Here is a 24,302-nt window from a genome sequence, read left to right as displayed (position 1 = left end):
CAAGATCTGTGCCTTGCAACAGTCCTGTCTCTGAGCACTGCAGGAAGTTCTTTTGACCTTATGGTTGGTTTTTGCTCTGATACATTGTCAGCTGTGAGGCTTTCTATAGAGAGGTGTGTGCCTTTCCAAATCACATCCAATCAATTTAATTTACCACAGATGAACTCCAATAAAGGTACAGAAACATCTCTGCAAAGTTTGAGATAAATGGAAGGAGTGAGCTAAATTTCAAGGGTTTTTGCAAAGGGACTGAATACTTATATCAATGTCGTATTTTGATATTTTTTTTCTTTTTAAAAAATTACTTGAAAAATATGTTTTCCCCTCGTCACTATGGGGTATACTAAGTGAAGATTATTTAGAAAAAAACGTATTTTGTTTCTGTACCACAGGCAGCAACATGACAACACTGAAAAAGATGAAGGGGGTCTAAATACTTTCTGAATGCACTGTATAGACCTCGCTGCTCCTGATTGCACTTTCACTAATAATAGCTGTTTGCAAAGCTCAGAAGTATCAAACAAATGCATGTCTTTAGCAGTTAAACATACCATAAGAAGTCTGCTCTGGTTACATTTCCGGTTATAGTGAACACTGGCACTTAGTAATAAAATTGACTAAAAGGAAAGACGTTTGATCAAAAATAAGGAATTCACTATGTCATAGACTTTTCATAGTACAATGTCCTCTGATCAAATTAAAATAGACAGCAGGGATTCTTAACAGTTTCAGAGAACTCTTTTAGATTTGAGAGGCAAATTAAAATACACAATCTGCCATGTTTTTGTACCGCTATATAAAAAACCCTAACGCTTGCGCGAAGATAACGTTTCCTCTGAAGACGGATTGTTTCTTAAATTTAATATTCCAAAACAATGTCGCCCCCTTGTGGCAAAATTGCGGCATATTTACTATTATCTCTTCCCGTGATGCACCGCTTCCGTGGCGTCACGCCTCCATCCGACCAATGGCGTTGTTTGTTTGGCCGTTACTCCCTTTCTATTGGTTTAGCGAAATTTAAAAGTACCGTTTGAAATGTGTGTAGTTTGTGGTTTGAGTGCGCCAGAGAAGTCGTCTGCGGAGAGAGACAGTGTCATTTGACGGGTCAGAAAACGTTGAATTTTATATTTATAACTCTTAATTTGTTTTTTTTTAATTTGGTGGAAGTAAAGTCGGATAAATCCTACAAGAAGAGAAGGACAAGCGTAAACCGTTATTAGGTAAGTCTGCCAAGTTTAATTCTACATTTTGGCTAGCGCTGCTAACATCCTTATACTGTTTTCTTTTTAAGCTCTTTTAAAATGTTTACACGCTGCTGTTGCTGTTTCTGAACTAATGAACCTGCCAATATCTCATCTCCCTGGATGTAGTTTTCACCTCAGCATTTGTGTTTTCTGCGTGCTAATGTACATTGTGTCATGGTGTTGCAGACAACCACAGCAGCAGAGGAGCTCATCTTTCTGCAGCCATGGCTTCACACAACCTGAGCGGAATCAAACGAGAAGAAAAGGGCAGAAATATCCAGGTCGTTGTCAGATGCAGGTATGAAACATCGATCTTATATGTTACATATCATATGTAATCCTCTTGTCTTTGGTCAGTGCCTCTCCTTTGCGTTAAGACCTGACAGGGTTTAAATTTAGCTAAAACGTGGGAGGCAATCGGTCTTTCTACTGTAAAAGACATTGATATGAGTGCTTGTCAGATAACAGCCTTTCCTCTGAAGCAGCATGGCAGGGTGGTTGTTTAAAACGTCTCAAATTTAAAAAACATAGCATGGCTAATAGTTCCTATTTCTGGGTTGAGTAATGAAAATGATGGCGCATCTTTAGTAAAAGGTGTAGAGACACAGTTCTCTTCCTGGTTTTATGTCAGGCATGTGATGTTAATTTCACTCTAAGATAAACATCTTGTTTACAAAAACACTGAGGGGATGTAAATAGAACTAGTGCTCTTAGAATGATTACAAATCGATGTAACTACATAGAAAGATTATATCCTTAACCTTGTTTAACTAAAAAAAAAACAATAAAATTGAATAGGGACATTTTCTGGTTTAATAAAACCTACTTGGTGTAAAAAAATTAAGAGTCATGTGAACTGTTTTTCATCATTGATTAAAAAAAATAATAAAAAAAGATACTGTTTTAACTATTCTGTTTGCATTTATGTTTGTCCATGTTATCAGTTCTTTCAAGTTGACCACTAAAAATATGCGTCTGTCACTATTATTTTGTCAGGTATGCCTTTTTAATATTAAAACTATTTAGTACCAAGTTGAAAAAAGTTGCCAAAATAGAGGCATTAAAAGTAAAATGTAAATTTGGTCATTTATGACCCAAAAAATTCTTTGCCCCATACCACTGCACATTTCATGAACAGTACATTAAATCCAAAAATTCAGCCCTGCTCTGGTGTACTGAGAAATTGCACATTGCTTTCATTTTTGATCATTTTCTGCATAAAAAGTAATGTTAATTTTTCTTAGCTTAGGTCTTCACTTGTCTTGAATTTGATTTTTAAAGTTGATAGGAACCCTGTACTCAGTGCAGTGACGTGTTTCTAAACAATCTTTTCAAGAGTTTTGTAATGAAACATGAGATATAAACTATAGCTCACTTATTTTCATCTTTCAAGGAAGTTTATTTCGTCACTGGATCCTTGTTGGTTGTTAACACAATAATAACTATTCTTCCTGGGATCCATACAAAGAAACATATGCAAATTAAACAGTAAAGTACAATAAGAGAAAGAAAAAATCAAAAGCTGAAATATTTGATATTGTCTGGAACACATTGTTTGAACATTTGTTTAAAGTATCATAACTAGAGTTTCTACAATAGTCTATTGTTATTTAAAATCCTGAATAGATAGCACGTGGCACAACAAGACATTTCTCTTTTAATAATTTCTTTTTGAAAGCAATCTTTTTAATAATCTTGACCAAATACAGATACAGTTTATTCCAGACAGATATTGCCCTATACATGACAGTCCTCTTTGAAGCATTGGGTTAAGGCATTTGTTTGTGAAATGCTCTGAGAAGGCTTGTCCCGTGTCTTCTTTTTGGTGGGTTTAACGTGTCTAAAAAACTGGACCAGGCCACATTGTAGATTTATCTCATCTACACTGTGGCTCACTGAGCAGTGCAGTACCAAACGGGCTGCTCTGTTTTGGGCTTGCTGGATCTTTATATAGGTGTTGTTTTGTGGCATAAGACCAGACAGTTTGGCAGTGATCAAAGTACAAGAGTAGAGTTTGACTCACTTTCTGTTTTGTATTTTCTGTTAGGTATTCCTTCTAATAGTGGGAATGCCTCTGCTCATTTTTGCAACTATATTATTAATGCAACTTGTCCATGAAAGTTTGTCAGTTGGTACACCCAGCAGTTAAGCCTCTTCAACCTGCTCAGTGAGTTCACCTTGTAAAGAGATGCACAGCTGTTGATCTGTTCTCAGTTTTTCCAATTCTGGAGCCAAAAATCATGGACTCTGTTTTTAAGATGTTTAGTTTAAGTTCTTTTTTTTCCCAAAACCCATTCTGAGACCAGCATCAATTCTCTCTGGAGCATTTTGTTTAGACCCTTGCTATTTCCTGTGAATACATGTATAGTACAGTGTCTGCGTCCATCACGATGCCTGCTTTAATGATTACATGTGGAAGATAAGGAAGTTAATGCCTTTAGGATTAAAGATATAATCCCAAACTGTTAGTCTGGTGGTGGGATTAAGTCAAAGGTTGAGATGTCCAAGAGCAGTTGACCTGTGCGTCGAGTAGTGCTAATGACTTTGTCTCTGTTTGGCATTATTTGGTTGCCTTTTTCATAATACTTAGCAAGTAATGCAGTTGTTTTTCTCTGTAGCTCACTGCTTCAGTCCTGTAGATGACTACATATTGTTGAAGGTGTATTGCTTGGAATGCAAAAGAAATCCATCAGTCAGCTTCCTGACAGTGTTTGTACATAACTTATTTTTGGCCTTATTTATTTATGGGTCATAAAAAGTCAAAATAGATTATTTAACACACAATCACAAACATGAAAAGCTGCAGTGATTTAATGGGATAAAATGTGAAAAAGTGCAAAACTAAATAGAACCAGTCGCCATAATTTGTTTTCAAAGGGTGCACGATTTAATCAATATAATTTCAATATCAGCAGATAATATCTCAAAAAAGGTGAAGTCAAGATTTGATCATTTCGGCCGACATTTATCAACCACACATATAAGCCATACATATTTGCAGTGTTTAAGTTTAATAATGCTTCATCTTTTTAAGGTGCCGTTATATTGCTGAGTTTTTAGTGAAATCAGTATACCTTCCTAAGTTGAGGGTTTTTTCCCCTGAAGTTTTCACTACATTTCAGAATGTTTTTGTGTGATTTCTAGGGTTGTCTCTGAATTACACTGCACACCTGTTGTTTTATTAGGAGAATGAATTTAACTTGAAAAGCATACGCTTCGTAATAAGGGGGCAGGGGCTATGTGATGTTCTTTTGAAACTTCACCATATTATCTTAATTTACATAACTCAATTTTAATGAGCTATAGTTTATCACTTGCAACAGTAAAGTGATTATGGACACATTAATGCATCAACATTCAAATTAAAGACTGTTTCAAGTATCCTGACCTGAAATAGGCGACAATACTGTTATACTTTTAGTTTCAACTTTAGTGGGTTGTTTATCCTACAGTCAGCACAAAAAATATACAAAATGTCTCACTCATGTAATGGGTTAGAAGTTGTCGATGCGATAGTCTTAAATGTATAAAAAGGGTCTGTTAAAGCTCTTGAAAGTATTAGATTTAATGTCAGAATTTCTGAATCTAGCAAAATCCATACACATTTTCCCATATCATGTCTTTATACTGTGTTGGTATAATTACATTTAGGCTTTCTTAGTTCACATATGATGTTATGACTAAGAGCTTAAACCTGTCTCTGTGGTTTTCAGACCGTTCAACACAGTAGAGCGCAAGTCGTCGTATGGGGTGATCGACTGCGACTCGAGCAGAAAGGAGGTGCTTGTAAGGACCGGAGGGCTTAACGACAAAGCATCACGAAAGACCTACACGTTTGACATGGTAAGTGGTCAGAAATGGGATATAGTTGATCAAAATCTGTTCTTTTCTGAGGTAAACACAGCTGTCTCTGAAGTGCAGCTTCTTATTTTACATGCCAGTGAAAAATTGTCTTTCCTGCCTGTCTATTATTTTCATATTTCACATTTTTGTTTCATGATTTTATTTTTTTCTCACAGGTATTTGGTCCGGCAGCTAAGCAGATTGAAGTTTACAGAAGTGTTGTTTGCCCTATTCTGGATGAAGTTATCATGGGATACAACTGCACTGTGTTTGCGTAAGTACTCTATTGCTGAACAACCATAGATGCTTAAAAGATGAGCTGTCATCAACTCAAGACTCTTCTTGTCTGGTTTGCACTGCTCTGTAAAAATCTGTTTTGGTAACTTGTCCACTCCATGCTGTCATGCTCAGCTATGGTCAGACTGGAACAGGAAAGACATTCACTATGGAGGGCGAGAGGAGTCCAAATGAGCAGTTCACCTGGGAAGAGGTCAGTTCATGTCTGTTAAAAGAAAATATATATATATATATATATATATTTTTTTTTTTTTTAATGCTTCATAAGTTTATTTATGTATTTATTCATTTTAAAGGACCCTTTGGCTGGCATCATCCCCAGAACGCTGCACCAGATCTTTGAGAAGCTTTCTGAGAACGGCACAGAGTTTTCAGTCAAAGTGTCCCTGCTAGAGATTTACAACGAGGAGCTGTTCGACTTGCTAAGCCCCACTGAGGACGTCAGTGAGCGGCTACAGCTCTTTGATGACCCACGCAACAAGGTTACCCTCAAACTGGGTTGTCCTTTCTTTATAAATTGGAATCGCAACATGCTATGAATCCAGGATTTTCTTTTGAATGCATTCTGTTGTACTGGCTGCTTTTGCGTGGTTTGACATATTTGTTTAGTGAAAACACTTTTTTCTTTACATAGACATGCCTTCACAATTTTCTTTTATGTGCAGACTACCTTTCAAGCTGCTGAATATTATGGTGGTTGTTTATGTCTGTAATGGAGAAAATTATTTTAACCAGGATTAATTCAGCTGAATATAATACAGTCCTTACATTGCCCTTTAAAACCCTACAAGACAATGGGCATCAGAAGTGATAGTGAGAGCATTTGGCCTTGTTCAGACATTCAACCCAATACTGTTCTTAGGCAAATAAGATCATCAAATGCTTTAAAAAAAATAAACAGCCAAGAAAAGGGGGGAAAATCACTAAGTATAGTTTTTGAAAATTAGAGCCGGTTTAAAGCCCAGTTCAGACCAAAGACTCGTGACGTGACGAGACAGTTTTAGAACATCGCTTTTGTATCAAGCCGTCTGCAGTCACCTGCAGTTCAGCTTGTAAAGTTGCAGACTGTCTGTTTTAGAATGTTGCAAGCAGATATTGTGAAAAGGGGAAATATAAATATCGTTTTGGGGGGCTGTAAATGCCTATTTCTTTAGATAAAGTCATACCATTAATTTTGTAAATAATTCTATCTTTATTTTGTTTCAGTCTTATCTGGTAAGCTAATAAATCTCACATACTTTACGTTTTTTTTTTTTTTTTTTTTTTTTTTTTTACTTTTGCAGCGCAAGAAGTGGTGTTATTTTTCTCAACTCGGGTCTTAAAAATATCTTGAAATATTTTCTTTTAAGTGTAGGAACCCTGAGCAAGGTGATTGTTTCTGGTATTTCACACTCACATTGGATAGTTGCTTACACCCATTTCCTCGACACAGAAATCTTTGATAATAGAATGGTAATGTTGGGATATACAAATTTGATAAGATCTTTACATATTCAAGTTTGGACAAACTATCTTGAAGTATAATTTTCTCTCATGTCATATCCTTCTGAGTCCAATCAAAACCTTTTCATATTTCTTGATTTTGTGTGACGTGTATTGACTGGTGTCATGTGTTACAGCGAGGTGTGGTGGTCAAGGGTCTGGAGGAGGTGACAGTGCACAACAAAGATGAAGTTTATCAGATCCTAGAGAGAGGAGCAGCAAAGAGGAAGACTGCCTCTACCCTCATGAACGCTTACTCCAGGTACTTAAAAACAGCAGAGTGGAGTCTCTAGAACACAGAAAACAGCAGTAACTTTGCTGATTTTTTTTTAAAAAAGCCACATTTGTTGACCTTTTCCTGTTTCTCTGTGTAGTCGCTCCCACTCGGTCTTCTCGGTCACCATCCACATGAAGGAGATCACTCTGGATGGAGAAGAGCTTGTGAAGATTGGCAAACTGAATCTGGTAATCATCCTGTAATACGTTCACGGAGGTCAATATATCTTTGATACTCCAATAGCAGTTACTAGAAGCTATTAAATCAGGATTTATTTTTTTCTAGTAGCTTATTATTTGAACATCAGCTGATCACGTAAACTTTCTACGCTCTCTTCTAGGTGGATCTGGCTGGCAGCGAAAACATCGGGCGTTCAGGTGCGGTGGATAAACGTGCTCGTGAGGCAGGTAACATAAACCAGTCTCTGCTGACACTGGGAAGAGTCATCACAGCGCTGGTGGAGAAGAGGCCTCATGTCCCGTACAGGTAGATTCAACTGTGAAATCTAATGACCTATTAGGCTATTAATTAGGGTATTAATGACTGTAATTCCTTGTTTCTCCATCCTGACTTTTCTGTTTTTTCCCCCCTAAATTCAAACCGTTATGAATTGCATTATGTTGTAAATACAGGATAGTCCCTGTCTTCCTGTTGGCACTTTGTATAAGTTGTCATTGTAGTTTTGTGATGACAGCACTTTCTTATCAGCTGCCATATGCAGAGCATTAATAAAACTGTAAGGTCTAGAAAAACCTGAAGTATAAAAATGAATGACTTTTGGGCTGTGATTCCTGGTTAAATACAATTTCTCTTCCTGCAGAGAGTCGAAGCTGACCAGAATCCTGCAAGACTCACTGGGAGGACGAACAAAAACCTCAATCATCGCCACCGTGTCACCTTCCTCCAGCAATCTAGAGGTGTGTTCTGATGTCTCTGGGAAAACACGCTCATGGTTTCCTGAAAAGAACTTCATTTTTTTTTTTGCAGTTTCTCCTGTCAATTTAAGGGCTTTTACAGCCACTGTGGATTTTGCATCTGCTTCAGGTCACACTCATGTTTGGATGTTTATTGTTTGTTTGCAGGAGACTCTGAGCACGCTGGAGTATGCCAGCAGAGCTAAGAACATCATGAACAAGCCGGAGGTCAACCAAAAACTCACCAAGAGGACACTCATCAAGGTAGAGTTCAAGTTAACACAAGTTTTATTTTTAATCTTGAGGAGTCAATACAGTAATCACTTATGGAATAAAACTTAAAAAGATCTGATTATTTTTCTGTGTGTCAGGAGAAATCTTGGATTCAAACTGTGAAGCAATAAAAGACATTTTTAAATGATGTCTTTGTCCATGTAGGAATACACAGAGGAAATTGAGCGTCTGAAGCGTGACTTGGCTGCCACACGAGACAAGAATGGAGTTTATCTTTCTGCAGAGAACTATGAGTGAGTCATTTGTGTGGATGCATTCACAGAGTGCCATTTTTCCTAAATAGAACTTTTTACTATTAATCAGGCCTTGTCAGGACTAATAGTAACAGATGTTGAAGAGGCAAAAAATAGCCAGTGGGGGAGCACAACTACTCTGCGTGCATGACCAACTTCCATGCTCTCTTCTACTAAAGCAAGGCTGGAACCCAATGTGGATTAACAGACCTAAACACCAAATATCATACTGATATAGAGCCAATATACACATCTTAAGGTGTAATGATGGTAAAGCGATATTGTTGAGCCTTTGTGATGGTGTGTGTCTATGTAGGCCTGATAATTTTCATTCTAAAAGAAAATTTGTTTTGTTTTCTTGATTACACTTCTCTAGTAGGTGTGCTTTTGAAAGAATTTTCATTTTTTTCTTTATTTTTGCCAGTTTCATTATTTAATGTGTACAGTCACTTTTCTTTACAAAACACAGTCTGTTGTGTGTTACATATATAAACTGAATAGTCTTTATTTGTGTTTCAGGAGTATGTTGAGTCAGATCACGGCACATGAGGAACATGCAGGAGAGTACACCGACAGAATCGCTGCCATGGAGGAGGAGCTCAAGAAGGTATGTGAGCAACACTATTACCCTCAGGGCGCTTCAACTTTCAGTGAAAATACCCAGGAAATGCTGTACAGATTCATTTAGAGGGAGCGTGACTTCTACGTCAGACCTGTTGGCTGTTGCTGAGACTCTGAGTGGCACAACTTAGCTCAGTCTCAGTATGACTCACAGGGTTTTTACAAAGTCTTGTAATTTGGGAGGAAAGAATCTTTGGAAAGTTCCATTTTCTTTTTACTGAATTTTTGTATCAAAACATAAAAATTTTCTCCTACGAAGATGCTAGGTTTGATACCACAGAAATCAAAGTAGAACTCCAAGGCGTCCAATATTGGAATATTTCTCATTTTGCCCCGTGGGACTAATTTGCCTTTGGAGACCCTCCCAGTGAATGCCCCTGACAACGTATCCTGGGTTCACTGGGAAACACAAACCCCTCCACCAGGATAAGTTGCTGATTCTCAGAGGGGTGTCTGAAACAATCTAATCCATTGTCTAGTTAGTATTATACTAATTTTGTATAATCTTTTTTTGTTGCTTGTTTATGTGACAATTCATGGCACCTTATGTATTGTATTATGCACATACTGCACTCAAAAAAACATAAAAAGAAGAGTACAGAAATGTGAGTTAAGGGAATATGACTTCAAGATAAAAAATGACTGGTAATGGTAATCAAAAATCAAGTCAGAAAATCATCAACCCTCTCCATGGTGCAAAAATGTAACCAATCTTCTTTGGTTGGGTTCTAAAAATGCTTTTAAAAGTTTAAAATTTGATTTTTAAAGCTGTAGAGCAACCCTGGGATGGAGCTAATTTTCAAAGCTTTTTAAAGTAAGACTACTGTAGTAGAAAAAGAGGACTCATACAGATAAAATAATAAAATCTCTGTCACTATTGTTTCTACTTTTTTCCTCTCTCTATCTGCAGGTGACTGAGTTGTTTGTGGACAATAAAACCAGACTGGAGCAGTGCACTATAGAGCTGGACGAGAAGCAGCAGAGGTCAGGGATTGTTATCACACTTAATAGTCGCTAATGAATGGTACTTGTTTGTACGTTGCTGTTATACTTGGTCTTAAGGTTTAGATTACTTCTACTGCTCTGTGCATGTGACATATTACCACTGCAGATGCTTTTGGTTGAAGGATATTCAACTTTTTTCTGTTTGCTAGTTTGATCTGCACTCTGATCTGTGTCATTCTATGAGATCATCATATTACTGTCGTGTGAGAGCAAAAAAACACCCTGTATAGAGTGGTGTATGACTCCTATTACAGCCAGGATAAAGTGGACTAGTGGCTGGTTTAAGCAAATTGCCTTATCATCTCAACAATTAATCCTATACTTCATTTAAAACTATCAAAATCAAAACCTCTGGAGTTTCATCGCTTTTTATTTCAGGCTGGAGGAGACGAGCCAGAACCTGCAGGAGACCAAAGAGAAGCTGAGTGAGGAGGAGTTTATCTGCTCTGAGCTCACCTCTGTCCAGGAGACTCTCTACAACACAGCTGGGCAGGTAAGGTCAGGCTTTACTGAAGCTGAAACATGACACTCTACTGTTAGATTTTAACAGTCAATATCATTTGTTCAGTCAGTACAAATACTGATGAACTGTAAGTACAAAAACCCCAACATCTGTCTGTTTTTGACCATAATGTGAATATAATTAATGCTGTTTTTTATTGTGCTCTAAAGATAATTTTCACGTCATTGTGAAGTGTAGGAGATAAAAGCCTGTTTTCTAAAACCCTGCATACGGTGTGAAGCATTAAATTCATGCAACACCAGCAGAGAGCAACACTGCAACAGCTGATAACCATTCAAAACCAAACCACTGAGTTTATTTTCAAAAATTTGAAACCCAGTGCCTTGCTAGAAGGGTTTTTCCCATTGTCACTTTTGCAATTTTGCTGCAGCAATTGTGTTGTTTTCTCTATTGTTTCTTCTTTTTTTGCTTTTTGATGGTATCTAAACAAAATAGCACAAATACAGCTCTCAACAAAGCTGAGTGGTTGACAGTAAAACAACACTGATAAGAAAACAATGTCTTTCACATTATCTGTTGTTTGCAGATAAAACTGATAGGTGAAAAGCTTTGTAGTGCCACAAACTGCTTTATTTACCATGATGAACTGTTGCTTCTCTTAAAGCACATGCACATAGTTTAAAGTAAAGTTGACTAATGATGAAATGATTGATGAAATAATGAGCAAAACATTTTTCTTGGCATGTAATGTGGGTGCTAAACCTAATCTAAAGTAACGCTTTAAAATATTTAGGTACTTAACTTAGAGGATGGTCTGGTTTTTGGGGTCTTTTTTTAAAAAGGAAAATCAACCCTCTTCCTTCTCTTTTCTTGTGGTTAGTTCCTCTTTTGTTAGCTGTACTTTCCGCGCTATTTGTTTGCCTCTCAGCGTACTGTGCAGTAGAAGAAGTTTGTTACTTCTGTCTTCTGTTTTTTTTTTTCCTAATCTTGGTCTGAAGTTTATTTCTGAGACTGGGGGCACTGAGCTGTTTCAAAGAAGACTATCAGATGTAATGTTCTTGTGTGAACTATAAAAGTGAATAAAGTGTGTCGTTTATTGCTGAGATTTAACATTTCTGCCTTGTGTTTTTGTTTCTCTTCCTTCAGTTGCTGAGCACAGTAGATGCAAGTACCAGTGACGTGTCGGGCCTTCATGACAAGTTGGAGAGGAAGAGAAAGGTCACTAGCACTATTCATACACTCCTCACATGGAAATCATGTTTCAGCATTTTTTTTAATCAGCAGATGGATGTGTCAATGAGCCTGAAATCTATTTCCTCCTTAACTTAAAAAAAAAAAAGCTGTGCTTCAGTCAACTAGGATTTTAGTAGTTGTATGGAAAACACCACAAAACTAAATCTAACTAGGTCAGTGCGGCCCATTCCTTTATTTTTGCTGTAGACTGGAAACATTTGGGTTTAGCATCAAAAGATGAACAAGAGATCAACATTTCAGCCTTTATATCCAGGTATTTACATCTGGATCTGATACACATCTTAGAAGATGGCACCTTTTGTTTGAACCCACCAATTTTTCATGTGCACAGAAGTTTTAGAACATGTGACTAACAGGTGTTTTTTTGCCCAGGTGTGTCCTATTGCTTTATTCAAACAATAAATAGCGCCAAATGTCTAAACTCAGTTTCAGATTTGGGTTTTGCCTGAGTGGGCATTTATATTTGGAGGTGTAATCAACATGAAAACCAGAGAGCTGTCTATGAGGGAAAAACAAGTGATGGTGAAGCTGAGAGAAGATGGAAAATCAATCAGAGCCATTGCACAAACATTGGCCATAGCCAGTACAACCATCTGCACCGCCACAAAGAAGAAAGAAACCACTGATGTACTAAGTAATACCGCTTTCCCACTAAAATTAGCGTGTAAAAGCTGTTTTTTTTTAAACACGGGTAAACCTGCTAACAATTAGCAAGTGACTCCTTTCCCATTGCCAGCAGACCCAGGTCTGATCGCCAGCAGACGAGCTGCGTGGCTTTTTTTTTTCCTCTGGTGGATCAAGCTGATGTCATCAAGTTGCTTTTCTAGCTCAGTCCTTCTATAATAAAGATATCCTCTGAGAATGATTAATGTTCTACTGACATATTCAGCTCCTACAGCCCATTTCTCATGGATTGTTCTGTAAAGCGCAGCCAAATAAAGCTAAGGAGAACCTTTTCTAAACAATGTTTCTATTTCAAATTTTCACATCTATCTGTTGCTTGGAAATATTAGGCAAACATTGATCTTTTTAATGATTTCAAACAGAAACTTCAGCCTGCCAAACGCCTGTCTCCTCCATCAGCTGTCATCTGACTTAACAGCTGATGGAGGAGACGGCACTTTTCAGACTGAGATTTAAGGGTGAAACTAAAAACAAAGAATATATAGTCCTTTCCAAGGAGCAGACATATGATAAAGAGAAATAGCAACAACCTTTTAGAAAAGTCTCCCATTCTCCAGATGCATTTTTACGCAGGAAGCGCTGCACTTCATGTGATAATCCATGAAAAATCCAAGGCTGTAGAAGCCTGACTTGTTCATGAAAAAATAATAGCTTTCAGCAGATATCTTTATTATGACAAGAGTGAGCTAGACAAGCATTTTTGTGTTTATATGTGCCGTTAAACTGCGCTGCCATGTTGGGGACCTCTGCCTTTACTCCCGTCTCCTTCAGCAGCAGCGCATCAGGCTTTAGTGCACAGCTGATGGGCTGAAGTTTCTGTGTAATAACAAACAAAAAAAGAGGATTGATGTGATCATTTACAAGAGCCAAAAATACAATAAATAAATAAATGAAAGGTTAATAGATTATATCATTTGAAAAGGATCTCTCTTTCCAGCTGCGCATGGACAGGACACACAGCGCTTTATGAGATAATCCATGAGATTTTAACAGGCTGAATGAGCAGAATCTGTCCTTGGAAAACAAAATATTCTCAGCGGATATGTTCATTATGACATGAGCATTTTTGTGTTTATGTGCACCGTTAAACTGCGCTGCCGTGCTGCTAAACTTCTGCCTTTAAACTCCTGCCTTCTCTAGCACATCAGGCTTAAACGCGCAGCTGACAGAATGAAGTTTCTGTGCAACAACAACAAAAAGAATCTATGAGATCACAACAGACAAGTATTATAAACGTATTACTTGTATTAATCTAAACGTAGGCATGCTACGCCAAAGTCATCCCGTGTTCACCTGGGTGTGACGTTCCAACTGGAGCCAATCTGAGGCGAGCCAATAAAAACCCGTGTTTATTGCAGGGTCAGTCGACCCGGGTCTGAATGCCGATTAAAGCCTTTCCCACTGCCGACAGGAGACAATTGTTAGCGTGTTTAAATGGGTTTTTCGGCCAGTGGGAAAGGGGTATAATAACAGACGTCAGATGAGTAGACCAAGGAAAACAGCAGCAGTTGATGAGAGAGCTGTAAAGAAAGACCATAAAACAACTGTTAGTGACATCAGCAACAACCTCCAGAGGGCTGGAGTGAAGGTATCTTCATCTACTGTTCACAGAAGACTTCTTGAACAAAGTACAGAGGCTACACCAGAAGATGCAAACCACTCATTAGCAAGAGGAACAGGAAAGCCAGGCTGGATTTAATGTCCTGGCTTGGGCTTTCATGGCTTCTTCTGGGACAGGCTCATTAATCGTCATTGATGATGATCTAGTCCACAGAAACATTTTATCTGCCACTTTAAAGAAAGATGCAACCAAACTGATCAGGAGATCCTTCATCATGCAGCAAGATAGTAACCCATAAAACACACTGCCAAAACAACAAGAGTTCATCAGGGGCAATAAGTTGAAGGTTTTAGACTGGCCAAGTTGATCTCCAGACTTAACCCTATAGAGCATGCATTTGACCTGCTAAAGAGGAAACTGAATGGAGTAACCCCCCAAAACAAACAACAACTGAAAGAGGCTGCAGTGAAAGCCTGGAAACGCATCAGAAAAGAAGCATGTAAATGTTTGGTGATGTCAGTGGGTCACAGGCTTGATGCAGTTATTATAAGAAAAGGAACTGAAACTAAATATTAAGTCTTATTCACTTTAATCTATCCTAAGTCATACTTTTGCTCACATGAAAAATGGGTGGGTTCAAACAAAAGGTGTTATCTTCTAAGTTTTGTTTCAGATCCAGATGTAAACACCTGGAAATAAAAGCTGAAATGTTGATCTCTTGTCTCATATTTATCTTTTGATGCTAAACCCAAATGATATCAGTCTACAGCAAAAATAAAGGAAGGGGCCTCACAGTTCAGATGCTTTTGGAGGGAAGTGTAGATGTGATTAACCCTAAAAGATTAATTACAAAGCTTTTTGTTTACTTTATTACTTTTCATAATCATTTGACAGCCATAGTTTTTATACCTCAATTACATTCTCACACTAGTTTTACTTTTTAACATGGCAAGTGTTGTGCCTCTTTAGCATTTTTGTTTCTTAAATGTTTTTTTAAATGATTTGTTATTTGAGCATTCATTTGATCATCCTCTCTTAGCTCAGTGGTCCTGAGTAACAAAATTCTGTCGACTGCATTTTGCAGTTGGATGCTAGGGACAGAATGTCAGTCAAATAAACTTGAAAAGACTAAGATTGTTTTAATAGCTCAACTAACTGACTATCAAAATTCAACTTGTGTCATTCAAAGTTTCACTATAAATCAAGAGTAATACCACTACTTCACTGAGCAGCTTAATGAATCTCCAAGCCTGTGGCAGTTAAATCAGGACTAACAAACACTCTTTGTTGGCATGCAGGTGGAACAGCACAACAATGACATCCAGCTGAGTTTTGCCCAGCGGATGGATGGAGCATTCAGCAACATGCAATGCTGCATTCAGAAGCAGGGAGCCAAACACCATGACATGCTGAGCAGCTACTCCCAGGCCATCGGTGAGAGCAAAGAGCTGTGGGGCTACTATTTCAGTAACAGTCTTCTTCTCAAGTAGAGATAAATGTAGATGTCCTGAGGGTTACCTGAAACAGCAGATAGACTGTTTCATATATCTATTGCATGGGATATATTTCACATCCATAAGAGCAAGAGTCCATAGACGGTGTTTGAGATGGGCAGCACCTCCTACAAAGAAAACTCAGAGGGTGAAATGTTGTCCAACTGATAAAATCACTGCTATAGCTGCATCTATCTTAATCTCATCACCAGCCACCATTGTTTACAGGCATGCAGTCAATTCAACTGAACTTTGCTCTTAGCTATCCCCCCTTTATCACCAAATGGCTCTGATTCCTTGGCAGGGCACAGCATTTCTGCTTTAACGCTGCAAGATTGATTCACCCGGAGACAAACATGAAATCTGGTCTATTTATAGGCTTTGCAAAATAACCTGAAGGCAACAAGAAAACTATTAAAACATGAAAGGTTCAGAGGAAATTCAAGATATTTCACATCTATCTGAAGTGTAGTCTTTATTTCAAAGTCTACACAGAACGCCTGTGTTCACAGCATCACTGTTTAACTCTTGGATGACATACCTGTATAGTTCATGTCATCACAGCTTGTTTCTTGGCCCTAGCTGTGGGCTTTGAGCAATGCTACCAGACAAGTTTGACATAAAAACCTCCGGCTTAGAAACACAAGAGACAGACTTTCAGCTTGTGTCTACCATTTAAAACTTTTAAAATTCATTGTATTTACCTATTCTCGCAGCCTCAGTGCTTTTTATGAAGGTGTTCAATTTAGTGTAATTTTGCAAACAACAGAAACAAACTGCTGACTGTTTTGTGTTAAATTATATCTGGAGGGGATTTTTAAATGATTTACTACCAGAATGAGGGGCTCATGCATCTTAAACAAACATGCCTCTAAGGACGAACAATCCTTTACCTACAGCATTGGGGCTTTTTCTCCACGATCCAGGTTCTTCCATTTTACCATGATAAAATAAGACTAAGGTTAAATTTTGCAGTTAAAAAAACATTTGACACAACTTATTTGTAATGAAAAGACATAATAAAACCTGACATTTTCTATTTATCCAACTTAGATTCAGTCTGATGTTGAATCTAGGCAAAAAACAATTAATATCCACTAATTCCTTAAAGTCAGTATGCTCCAGAAAGAGGGAGCCATTAATAGCCAAGCTGTTACTATTTTTTTGACCAGAAACATTTTGGTTGACTTGATGTCAATTTTTCCTGACAACTGTTCATGTTTTTCTTATTTCTGTGTTTAAGATTGTCAGGTTAAGCGCCCTACTTCCTGCTTTGTTGATAATCTTTTGTCCCTCTTCTCTCTCCTGTACAGATGGCTTGCTCGTCATGAATGAGGGGGCACTGAAAGGAGCTCTGACCACTGTGGAGTCCTTTGTGGGTGGAGTGGGGCAGCTGGTGACTGAAGGTGTGGCTCGCTGTCAGGATCGAGTGCAGCAACAGGAGGCGATGTGTTTGAAGGATAAGGAGAGCTTACTGCAGCTGCTGGTGAGGAACAATAAGACATTACTGGAGAGGACAGAGGGTTTTAAAAGCTCATTCTTGGTTTGTAGCTGCTCTCTGACGGAGTGTCTTTAGATAGATCTTATATTAGTGGGATATTGTTTTTTATTACAGCTAACAATGTGTTTAGGAATAGGAATTATGGCAATGGGCAAATTTGCCAAAGTGTTAAAGTATCCCTTTAATATTAAAGGTCTTCCAGGTGGATGTGTGAAACAAATCCATCTGGCATGTCAGGTTATTGTTTGACTGTTTTTTCTAAATTTTCTTCATGCAGGAAGAGCATCGGCAGGACATGGAGGAGGTCCTCGTGGTTCGGACTCTGATGGGTCTATCAGCTGTCAAAGAACTCAATGACACACTGAGAGCCACAGTGGAGACACAGCGAGCGCTGGCCAACAAGGCAAGTCCATAAACTGCTCTGTCTTTTAATCCAGTGAAATCAGATATAAGAGTTAATTACCTGAACTGATCCTCCATGATATGCTGATTGTCTCCATTAGGTGGAGGCGATGAAAGAGGTTGGAGTCTTTTTCAGCAGCCTGGTGCAGGAGCTGGCAAGGCTACGGGAAGCATCAGTGCAGGGCTTGAGTGCTCTGCAGACTGAACATGACAAGCTAGAAGATGAAATCAGACAGGCACAAGAAAGACATCAGACGGTAGGAACACTTAATGATGAATTATTCTTCTAAAAGCTTCTCTTCAGCTTGGGTCTAAATTAAACAGATTCTTTGTTCTTCTGTCTAAAGCTTGGTTTATACTTCTGCGTCAGATCCTGCACCGTTGTGAGCACTACATATTGTGTGTTGGTGTATTTGCATCACTCTGCAAGACTTTGCTCACTACTTGGCGGTTTAATAATCTTATTCCACTTTTCCTGCTTGTTTGTGTACAATAAAACATGATAACTGAATCAGAGTTTATTATGTTGGCGCTGGAGATGGTAAATATTTTGCAGCAGTTAGTTATACTGCAGTTACTGCAAAAAAGAAAAGAGGAGACATGGGGGGAAATGGAAAGTACAGCTGCTGAATGAGCAGGGCAGAGGGTAGGGGATTTTTTTTTCTTACACACTAGACATGAATGAGAAAATGCACGTTTGATATTTCAATGTTAGAAAGTAGCTTTGACTAGTTTTATCATTATCTGCAGCAATTCATGTCACTGTAGTACACTCTGTAAGCTGTGAACCAGGGATGGGCAACTTTAGTTACCATGAGGGCTGCATTTATTTTATTGTCAATGTCAAAGATGATTTCTCACACCAACATTTATTTGTTTTAAATCAAGTGAAACTACTTTTAGATAAAAACAGAGTTAAATCAATTTCAAGATGCTTTTTCAATCCGGTGAACCTGATTCTTATTATTCAACTTGTATATTTATTTTTTTTACAAATGCATTTAGTGATGCACTTTAGTGATTGTTTTTTTTTTGTTTGTTTTTTTTTTAACAAACACTTGCAGCCAATTAAATCTACTAAAATGACAGAAGAAGAGAAAACTAACAAAAAAAATGTAAGATTTAACAAGTAAAATTAAATAGATTTTACAAAGATATAAAACAAATTCATGACTAAATCTAATAAATAAAATAAAAGATTTTAAAAAATTATATTAATGCAAATTGAAAATAATTTTATGAATTCTAAAATTAAAAATGAATACAAATTAAACAAAATAAAAACATTAGAATACATTTTTTAAAGTCAAAAGAAATTAAAAACAAGGTTGAAATTGTTTTAATTGAATAAAAAATCCAAATAAATAACTAACCACATACCAGTAGTTAAGGATGGCAGCCTCAAGTCGATTGGTTGATTGATTGGTCGATGACCTCATGTCTGACCAAAATCCAATTGGTCAAACAATCGCACATGCTACTTTAATTGGAATGATCCATTTTTTGCAGGGGTGAGTTGGGAGACATCATGTGTTTTTATTTTTTCAGTCATATAGTGATACAAAATATAATTTACAAAAAATAACTATTAATAGAACTATTCAAATATAATTTACTTGTGCCTTTAAGGGAATTACAAGTTAAATAACCAGAAAGCCGTCCCATGATCAATTGATTAATTGGTGATCTGGTGCGATTTTAGTCGACCAAGTTTTTCTTTGGTTGACTACAGCCCTACCAGTAGTGAAACTTGTTTTCATGCTTTCGTGGCAGATTTTCTTAAGTTTATGATTCATTGGTATTTGAAATTGACTGAGGCTGCTTTCCCTGTACAGAGGTTTTACAGAAAAAATATGAAAACCTGGCAGTTGCTGATCTTGATGAGAATGTAGTGATATACTAAATGTTGCCACCAGCCTAAAAAACTTAAACCTCTACAAACTCAGCTCAAGTTACTGCAGTTCAATTTCTTTAACACCAGATATCTTGGGCAGTAGTTGAGATTGTCAATTTTGATCTGGATTGCTATGAGTTTCTGAGACATTCTTATTTTAAAAGAAAATATCACTGATCAAAAAGAGCGGCTGATGTTACATTTTTTAAACTGGAATAAGGATATACTTTCTCCCAGGCTGATTATATGTTACGGATACAGTTGTGTAGGTCTGAGCATATTTTAATATATGGCATTATAGCATACTGGGTTTGACAGAATGTGATGAAACCATTATAAATCTTCCCTAGCATTTTTCTCTATATGTTCAGTAAAAGAAAGTTTTTACATCAGAATATATGCAAAAAAAACAATTCTCCTATAATTGTCCAAAATTAAAGGATAATACATACATGCTTTAACTCAAATGAAAGCATTTTATTCTGCAAATGTGGAGTTAATTAAAGAAACCCTGATGAGTGCAGACTCATTAGACTTGTCTAATATTTGGATCCATTATTCTGCTCCATCAAACATCTCTCTGTCACACCTAAGGCTGGGGGATTAATTGAAATTTAGATTAAACTGCAGCATGTCTTGCTGCAATTTTCCAATAACAAAAGGTGCAGTATTTATTGAAATGTGTGAAACCACAAGTTCAATCCCACTGTTTTTGCAGCAGAAATGTTATGCACTCCATATTCACATATCCACATTCAAGTGTCCATTTTTTCTATAATAGTTTGCAAAAAAGTCCTACTTTACTTGCTTTGTATGATTTCCTTGTGGGAACTACATGAACTTTATATTAAATACAGCCATTTCATATTGCCTTTTTTTTTTTTTTAATTTTGAATGATTTAATCATATGTGTTTGTTTAAAATGCACAAGGCGAGGAACTTGAATAATTAAAATATCATAAAGTCATAAATTGCAATCTCAGTGTAAGGGTAATTAAATCTCAGTTGGATTAGTTACACCTCTACCTACTGAAAAAATATGTTGTTTTTATTTTGTGAATTCCACTAAAACCAGCATCATTACTTTGCTTGTGTGCACCAGGGTATGAAGCAGACTATCCAGTGCCTGCAGGACCAGCTCAACCTGCTGACCATGGAAGTTCAGAAAGACTACAGTGATCTGCGCTCATCCTCCAAAGCTCTGCAGAAACCTCTGCAGGCTCTCCAGGAGAACATCAGCAGGTGAGTCATGGGAAGAAACAGCTGCACATGAAACTGCTGTGAGCTTTCCCTTTAATTCAACAGAAAAACTTCAATCCTACTGAGCCAAATTAAGGGTCAAATTATTTTCCCTGTTGCTATTATAACCTTCGCATTGTCTCTTTCTTTGTATAGTGGTTGCAGTTTGGTGGAGAATCAGGCCTCCAGCCAGGCAGACCTCCTCTCCTCCACCTCCTCCTCTCTGGCCTCCTCTCTGCGTCTCACCACTGACGAGAGCCTGCAGTCGCTCAACGAGATGACGGGCTGCTGCTCCCACCTGCACAGCGCCGTGTCTGGTACCAACCTCATAATTTCTCTAGTTGTGATAACTGCTTAAACCTCTTCAGAACAGTCAGTGAATATTGTTTTTGCTGCAGGTTTGGTTGATCGTAACTTCCAGTGGAGCTCTAAAACCAGGGAGCAGGCAGAGAGTACAGCCCAGCAACAGTTATCCCTGACAGGAATGATTTCCAGTGAAGCTCAGGCACTGCGTCGGGTAAAAACTGACTTTTCAGTTTTATGAAAAATCATGAAAATCTAAAATATAAGTAAAGGTTAAGATTTTATTGTTTTATAATTACTCATGTTTGTCTTACCTTGGTTTGTGTCGTTTATCTTGTTTTCTACCCTAGAGTGTTGAAAAATGCTGCACTGAGCAGCTCCAGACAGCCGAAGAGCAGCTGTCCAGTCAGCAGGAGGAGGTGAAGCAGGCTGTGATAGCCTTGCAGAAGCAGACCTCAATGGACCGGACTGTCCTGGACCAGCAGAAGGCTGAGCTGCAGGATCATGTGGAGACGAGTCAGGAGCTGGTCAGTAGCTTTCTGCAAAAAGAGCTGCAGCAAGACATTCCTACTGGTATGCAATTTAAGTCTTTTTTTCTAATTTGAAAAATTATCTTTTGTGTTAATGTGAAAATCAAAATAACGGTTGCTAATCTGTGAAGAGCTTGTAAAGTCTGTTTTGTGAATTTGTCACCAGTCCAAGTTGTAAACAAACCATTCTTTTTTGTTTAGGTGCAACTCCTCAGCGCCGGGAGTTTGTGTATCCCAGGCAGCTGGTGAAGTCGCGGAGCCGGGGCGAGCTGCTTGAGAGCCTGAGGAGGCAGCAGGAGGAGCTAAGGGCAGCTGTGGAGGAAGAAGAGGAGCATCAAGAGGAAGAAGATGACAAGCACAGCCAGGTTGACCATGTGTGTAATTTTTTTGCTTCTCATCTTTCGATGAAATTTACATCCAAGGCGTTATTGTGATCTGGTTGATTAATTGCTGTTTCCACTCATTTTTATTTATTAACACTTTTGCTTGTGCTAAACTATGAAGTGCTCCCTGCATGAAGATATGCTACAGCCCTCAAAACTACTTTTCTTTTTGATATAAATAATCCTTTGTTAATGTGAGCTCCATCTGCTCTTTATCCCTCTTTATTATAAATGCAGGATTCTCTGGAGGAAGAGTTGAGTACATGTAATGAAAGCTTGGCCACAGAGCCATCCTTCATTGATGAGAACCTCGTCTTCAACGAGAGCAAACGGGTTCCTTTCTTCAAGGTAAAAACAGATCATATATAAGTGGGCCTAAGTTTAAAAATGATGTATTTCTATGGAGACAAAGATAAGACCAGCAAGCGTTTCCACCTTCAGCTGAGAGTTTTGAGAGTTTGCGAACAAGTCAGCCTAGCATAGTGAGCTCTTACATTTTGCTTTCTAAGGACACTTAAGACTAATTCACTTTGACAGGATGCATTTACTGTATTAAAAGAAAAAAAATGGTAGCATTGGTATTGGTATAGCCTTGTGTTTCTTGGTAGAAGGGATTACTGCAATGTTGCTCACTGATGTGAGGTAGTGGTGGGTGTGTGATCCTCTCAGAAGGTCTCTATTTAACATGAATGCCTGACAGCCATTAGAACGCTTACCCAACTTTTAAAACAATCAACGTTGAACTGATGCCAATTGTAAAATTGTTCTTTTGCTTTTTCCAGCAGAAGAAAGGTGGCAAGAAAGAGACAAAGATCCCCAGCAGGCAGAAAGTGTCAGAAAACGAAGCCCCATCAACGCCTCAGAAATCCAGACTGCCTCTTCGCTGTCAAAACTAAAACAGTTTTAATATGTTTTCTCTGTTATTGATAATGTTTTGTCTTATTTTAAATCATTTTGTCTTTTAAATGTTTAGATTCTGTCCAATGAATTGTCACATTTCTTAGTGCCAAGACTGTCTTGACATTTTCAAGTTGCTTGTAAAATTAAAGATAAATGTTTTATACTTCTGTTAAGTCATTGATCCCAGTTGATAAAATGTTATGAAACGGAGTTGCATGCATTCAATTCATTCTCAGAGGTTAAACAGTTCATTTTCATCTAAAATAAGAAAGTCAGATTTCCTGTGGTGTCTTTTTAGAAGCAGTGCCATTCGTGTTGGTATTAGTGTCAGATCACACGCAGGATTTACATGTTGTAAAGTAACAAATATTTAGACCTAAACACCCTGTCAGGAGGTTTTTGGTTTTATATACAGTGCTTAACAAATTTATTAGACTACCCTAACCCTAACCAAAGTAAGGTTTATGCCACAGCTGCCCTAAATTAACAGCATTGGTGATTACCAAAATCATTTTTGATGTTTCTGCAATGGTTAATACACCAATATGTAGAAGCCCTTTAACCCAAATGATATTTTTATGCTAAAACATAATTATTATTGTTATCCATGAATTTTCAAATGTACTGATTTACAAAAAAAACTGAAAAAATAGTAAAGCACATCATTATTTCTTGATTAATATGTCAAATTATAGTTATTTACTTGCATTCCTGAATTGAAAAATGAGTTTTAGTGGTTGAATGTTATGCTTGATTAATTTCTGATTTCTCAGAGAAGCCCAGTGAGCTGGCTCAAATTTGGGTATAAAAAGGTGAATTCAGTTTGAAATTCCTCATTCCTCTTCAAAATAGTAAGACGTGGAGAGTTCACTGAAAATAAAAGAGTCCGCATTAAAGCACTTCATGATGCTGGAAGGTCTTTGAGACAAATATGGCAGGTGGTCTAATAAATTTGTTAAGCACTGTATATAATATGGATGTATACTGGCGAAAACTAGAGACGTTACTTAGACACTTGGGGAAACACTTTTTTTCATGTTTGGGCTTGACCCATGTATTGTTTAATTTTAACTTCCACATCTATCAAAATTTGTTTAATATATTATTACATATGCTTTTAAATGTGCCAACGCGAGTGACTGGGGTGTGAGTGTGTGCGCGACCTCAACTACGCAGGTCAAATAAATGTGAGAGGGAAAGGATTTTACTTTCGGTTTCGGCTGGTGTCATGATCGATAATGTCTCCCTTGTCAAATTGGTCCCCCGGTGATCTAAACAGAAATGCCCGCCCTTAGACACTACCTGCTTAAAAATTTAACAGTCCTGCCGTAAAATCTCATACAGATATTCGGCTTTATATGTTGTGTTTCATTTTTTTTCCACAGTTTGTGTTGAACTAGTTTAAAAAGTTGTCTCACTCAGAGAAATTGTTTCAGCTAGCTACAGCTAACTTGGATCAGACTGGCTGGTTAAGTGCCTGACAGC

The 24,302-nt window shown here is 37.7% G+C and overlaps 1 protein-coding gene across 2 annotated transcripts; it reads left to right on the top strand.

Moving 5' to 3' along the window:
* Window positions 1–1,046: 1,046 nt before the first annotated feature.
* On the top strand, window positions 1,047–23,021 carry kif11 (kinesin family member 11). 2 transcript variants are annotated; one of them, XM_041788686.1, is made up of 27 exons: window positions 1,047–1,220; window positions 1,431–1,542; window positions 4,958–5,087; window positions 5,264–5,361; window positions 5,499–5,577; window positions 5,681–5,866; window positions 7,004–7,128; window positions 7,241–7,331; window positions 7,484–7,629; window positions 7,964–8,060; window positions 8,226–8,321; window positions 8,496–8,584; window positions 9,104–9,191; window positions 10,116–10,189; window positions 10,589–10,703; window positions 11,820–11,891; window positions 15,471–15,606; window positions 16,979–17,151; window positions 17,444–17,569; window positions 17,670–17,825; window positions 20,565–20,704; window positions 20,858–21,018; window positions 21,100–21,218; window positions 21,355–21,577; window positions 21,736–21,908; window positions 22,155–22,265; window positions 22,703–23,021. In XM_041788686.1, the coding sequence occupies exons 2-27, from the start codon at window positions 1,469–1,471 to the stop codon at window positions 22,811–22,813; spliced, it is 3,189 nt and encodes a 1,062-aa protein (XP_041644620.1). In that variant the 5' UTR covers window positions 1,047–1,220; window positions 1,431–1,468; the 3' UTR covers window positions 22,814–23,021. The 2 variants fall into 2 exon arrangements, with proteins under 2 accessions (XP_041644620.1, XP_041644619.1); XM_041788685.1 differs by having other exon boundaries at window positions 22,700–23,021.
* The last annotated feature ends 1,281 nt before the right edge of the window (window positions 23,022–24,302 follow it).

Source organism: Cheilinus undulatus, linkage group 6, assembly GCF_018320785.1.
Source record: "Cheilinus undulatus linkage group 6, ASM1832078v1, whole genome shotgun sequence".
Taxonomy (NCBI): domain Eukaryota; kingdom Metazoa; phylum Chordata; class Actinopteri; order Labriformes; family Labridae; genus Cheilinus; species Cheilinus undulatus.
This window is presented reverse-complemented; position numbering and strand designations above follow the sequence as displayed.

What these genes read in the sequence shown, in the direction of transcription:
- kif11 (XM_041788685.1), top strand. Translation starts at nt 1,469, where the DNA reads ATGGCTTCACACAACCTGAGCGGAATCAAACGAGAAGAAAAGGGCAGA. An exon ending in CACAAGAAAGACATCAGACG is followed by an intron (nt 17,826 to 20,564) that starts GTAGGAACACTT and finishes TGTGTGCACCAG; the next exon opens with GGTATGAAGCAGACTATCCA. An exon ending in CTCCAGGAGAACATCAGCAG is followed by an intron (nt 20,705 to 20,857) that starts GTGAGTCATGGG and finishes TTCTTTGTATAG; the next exon opens with TGGTTGCAGTTTGGTGGAGA.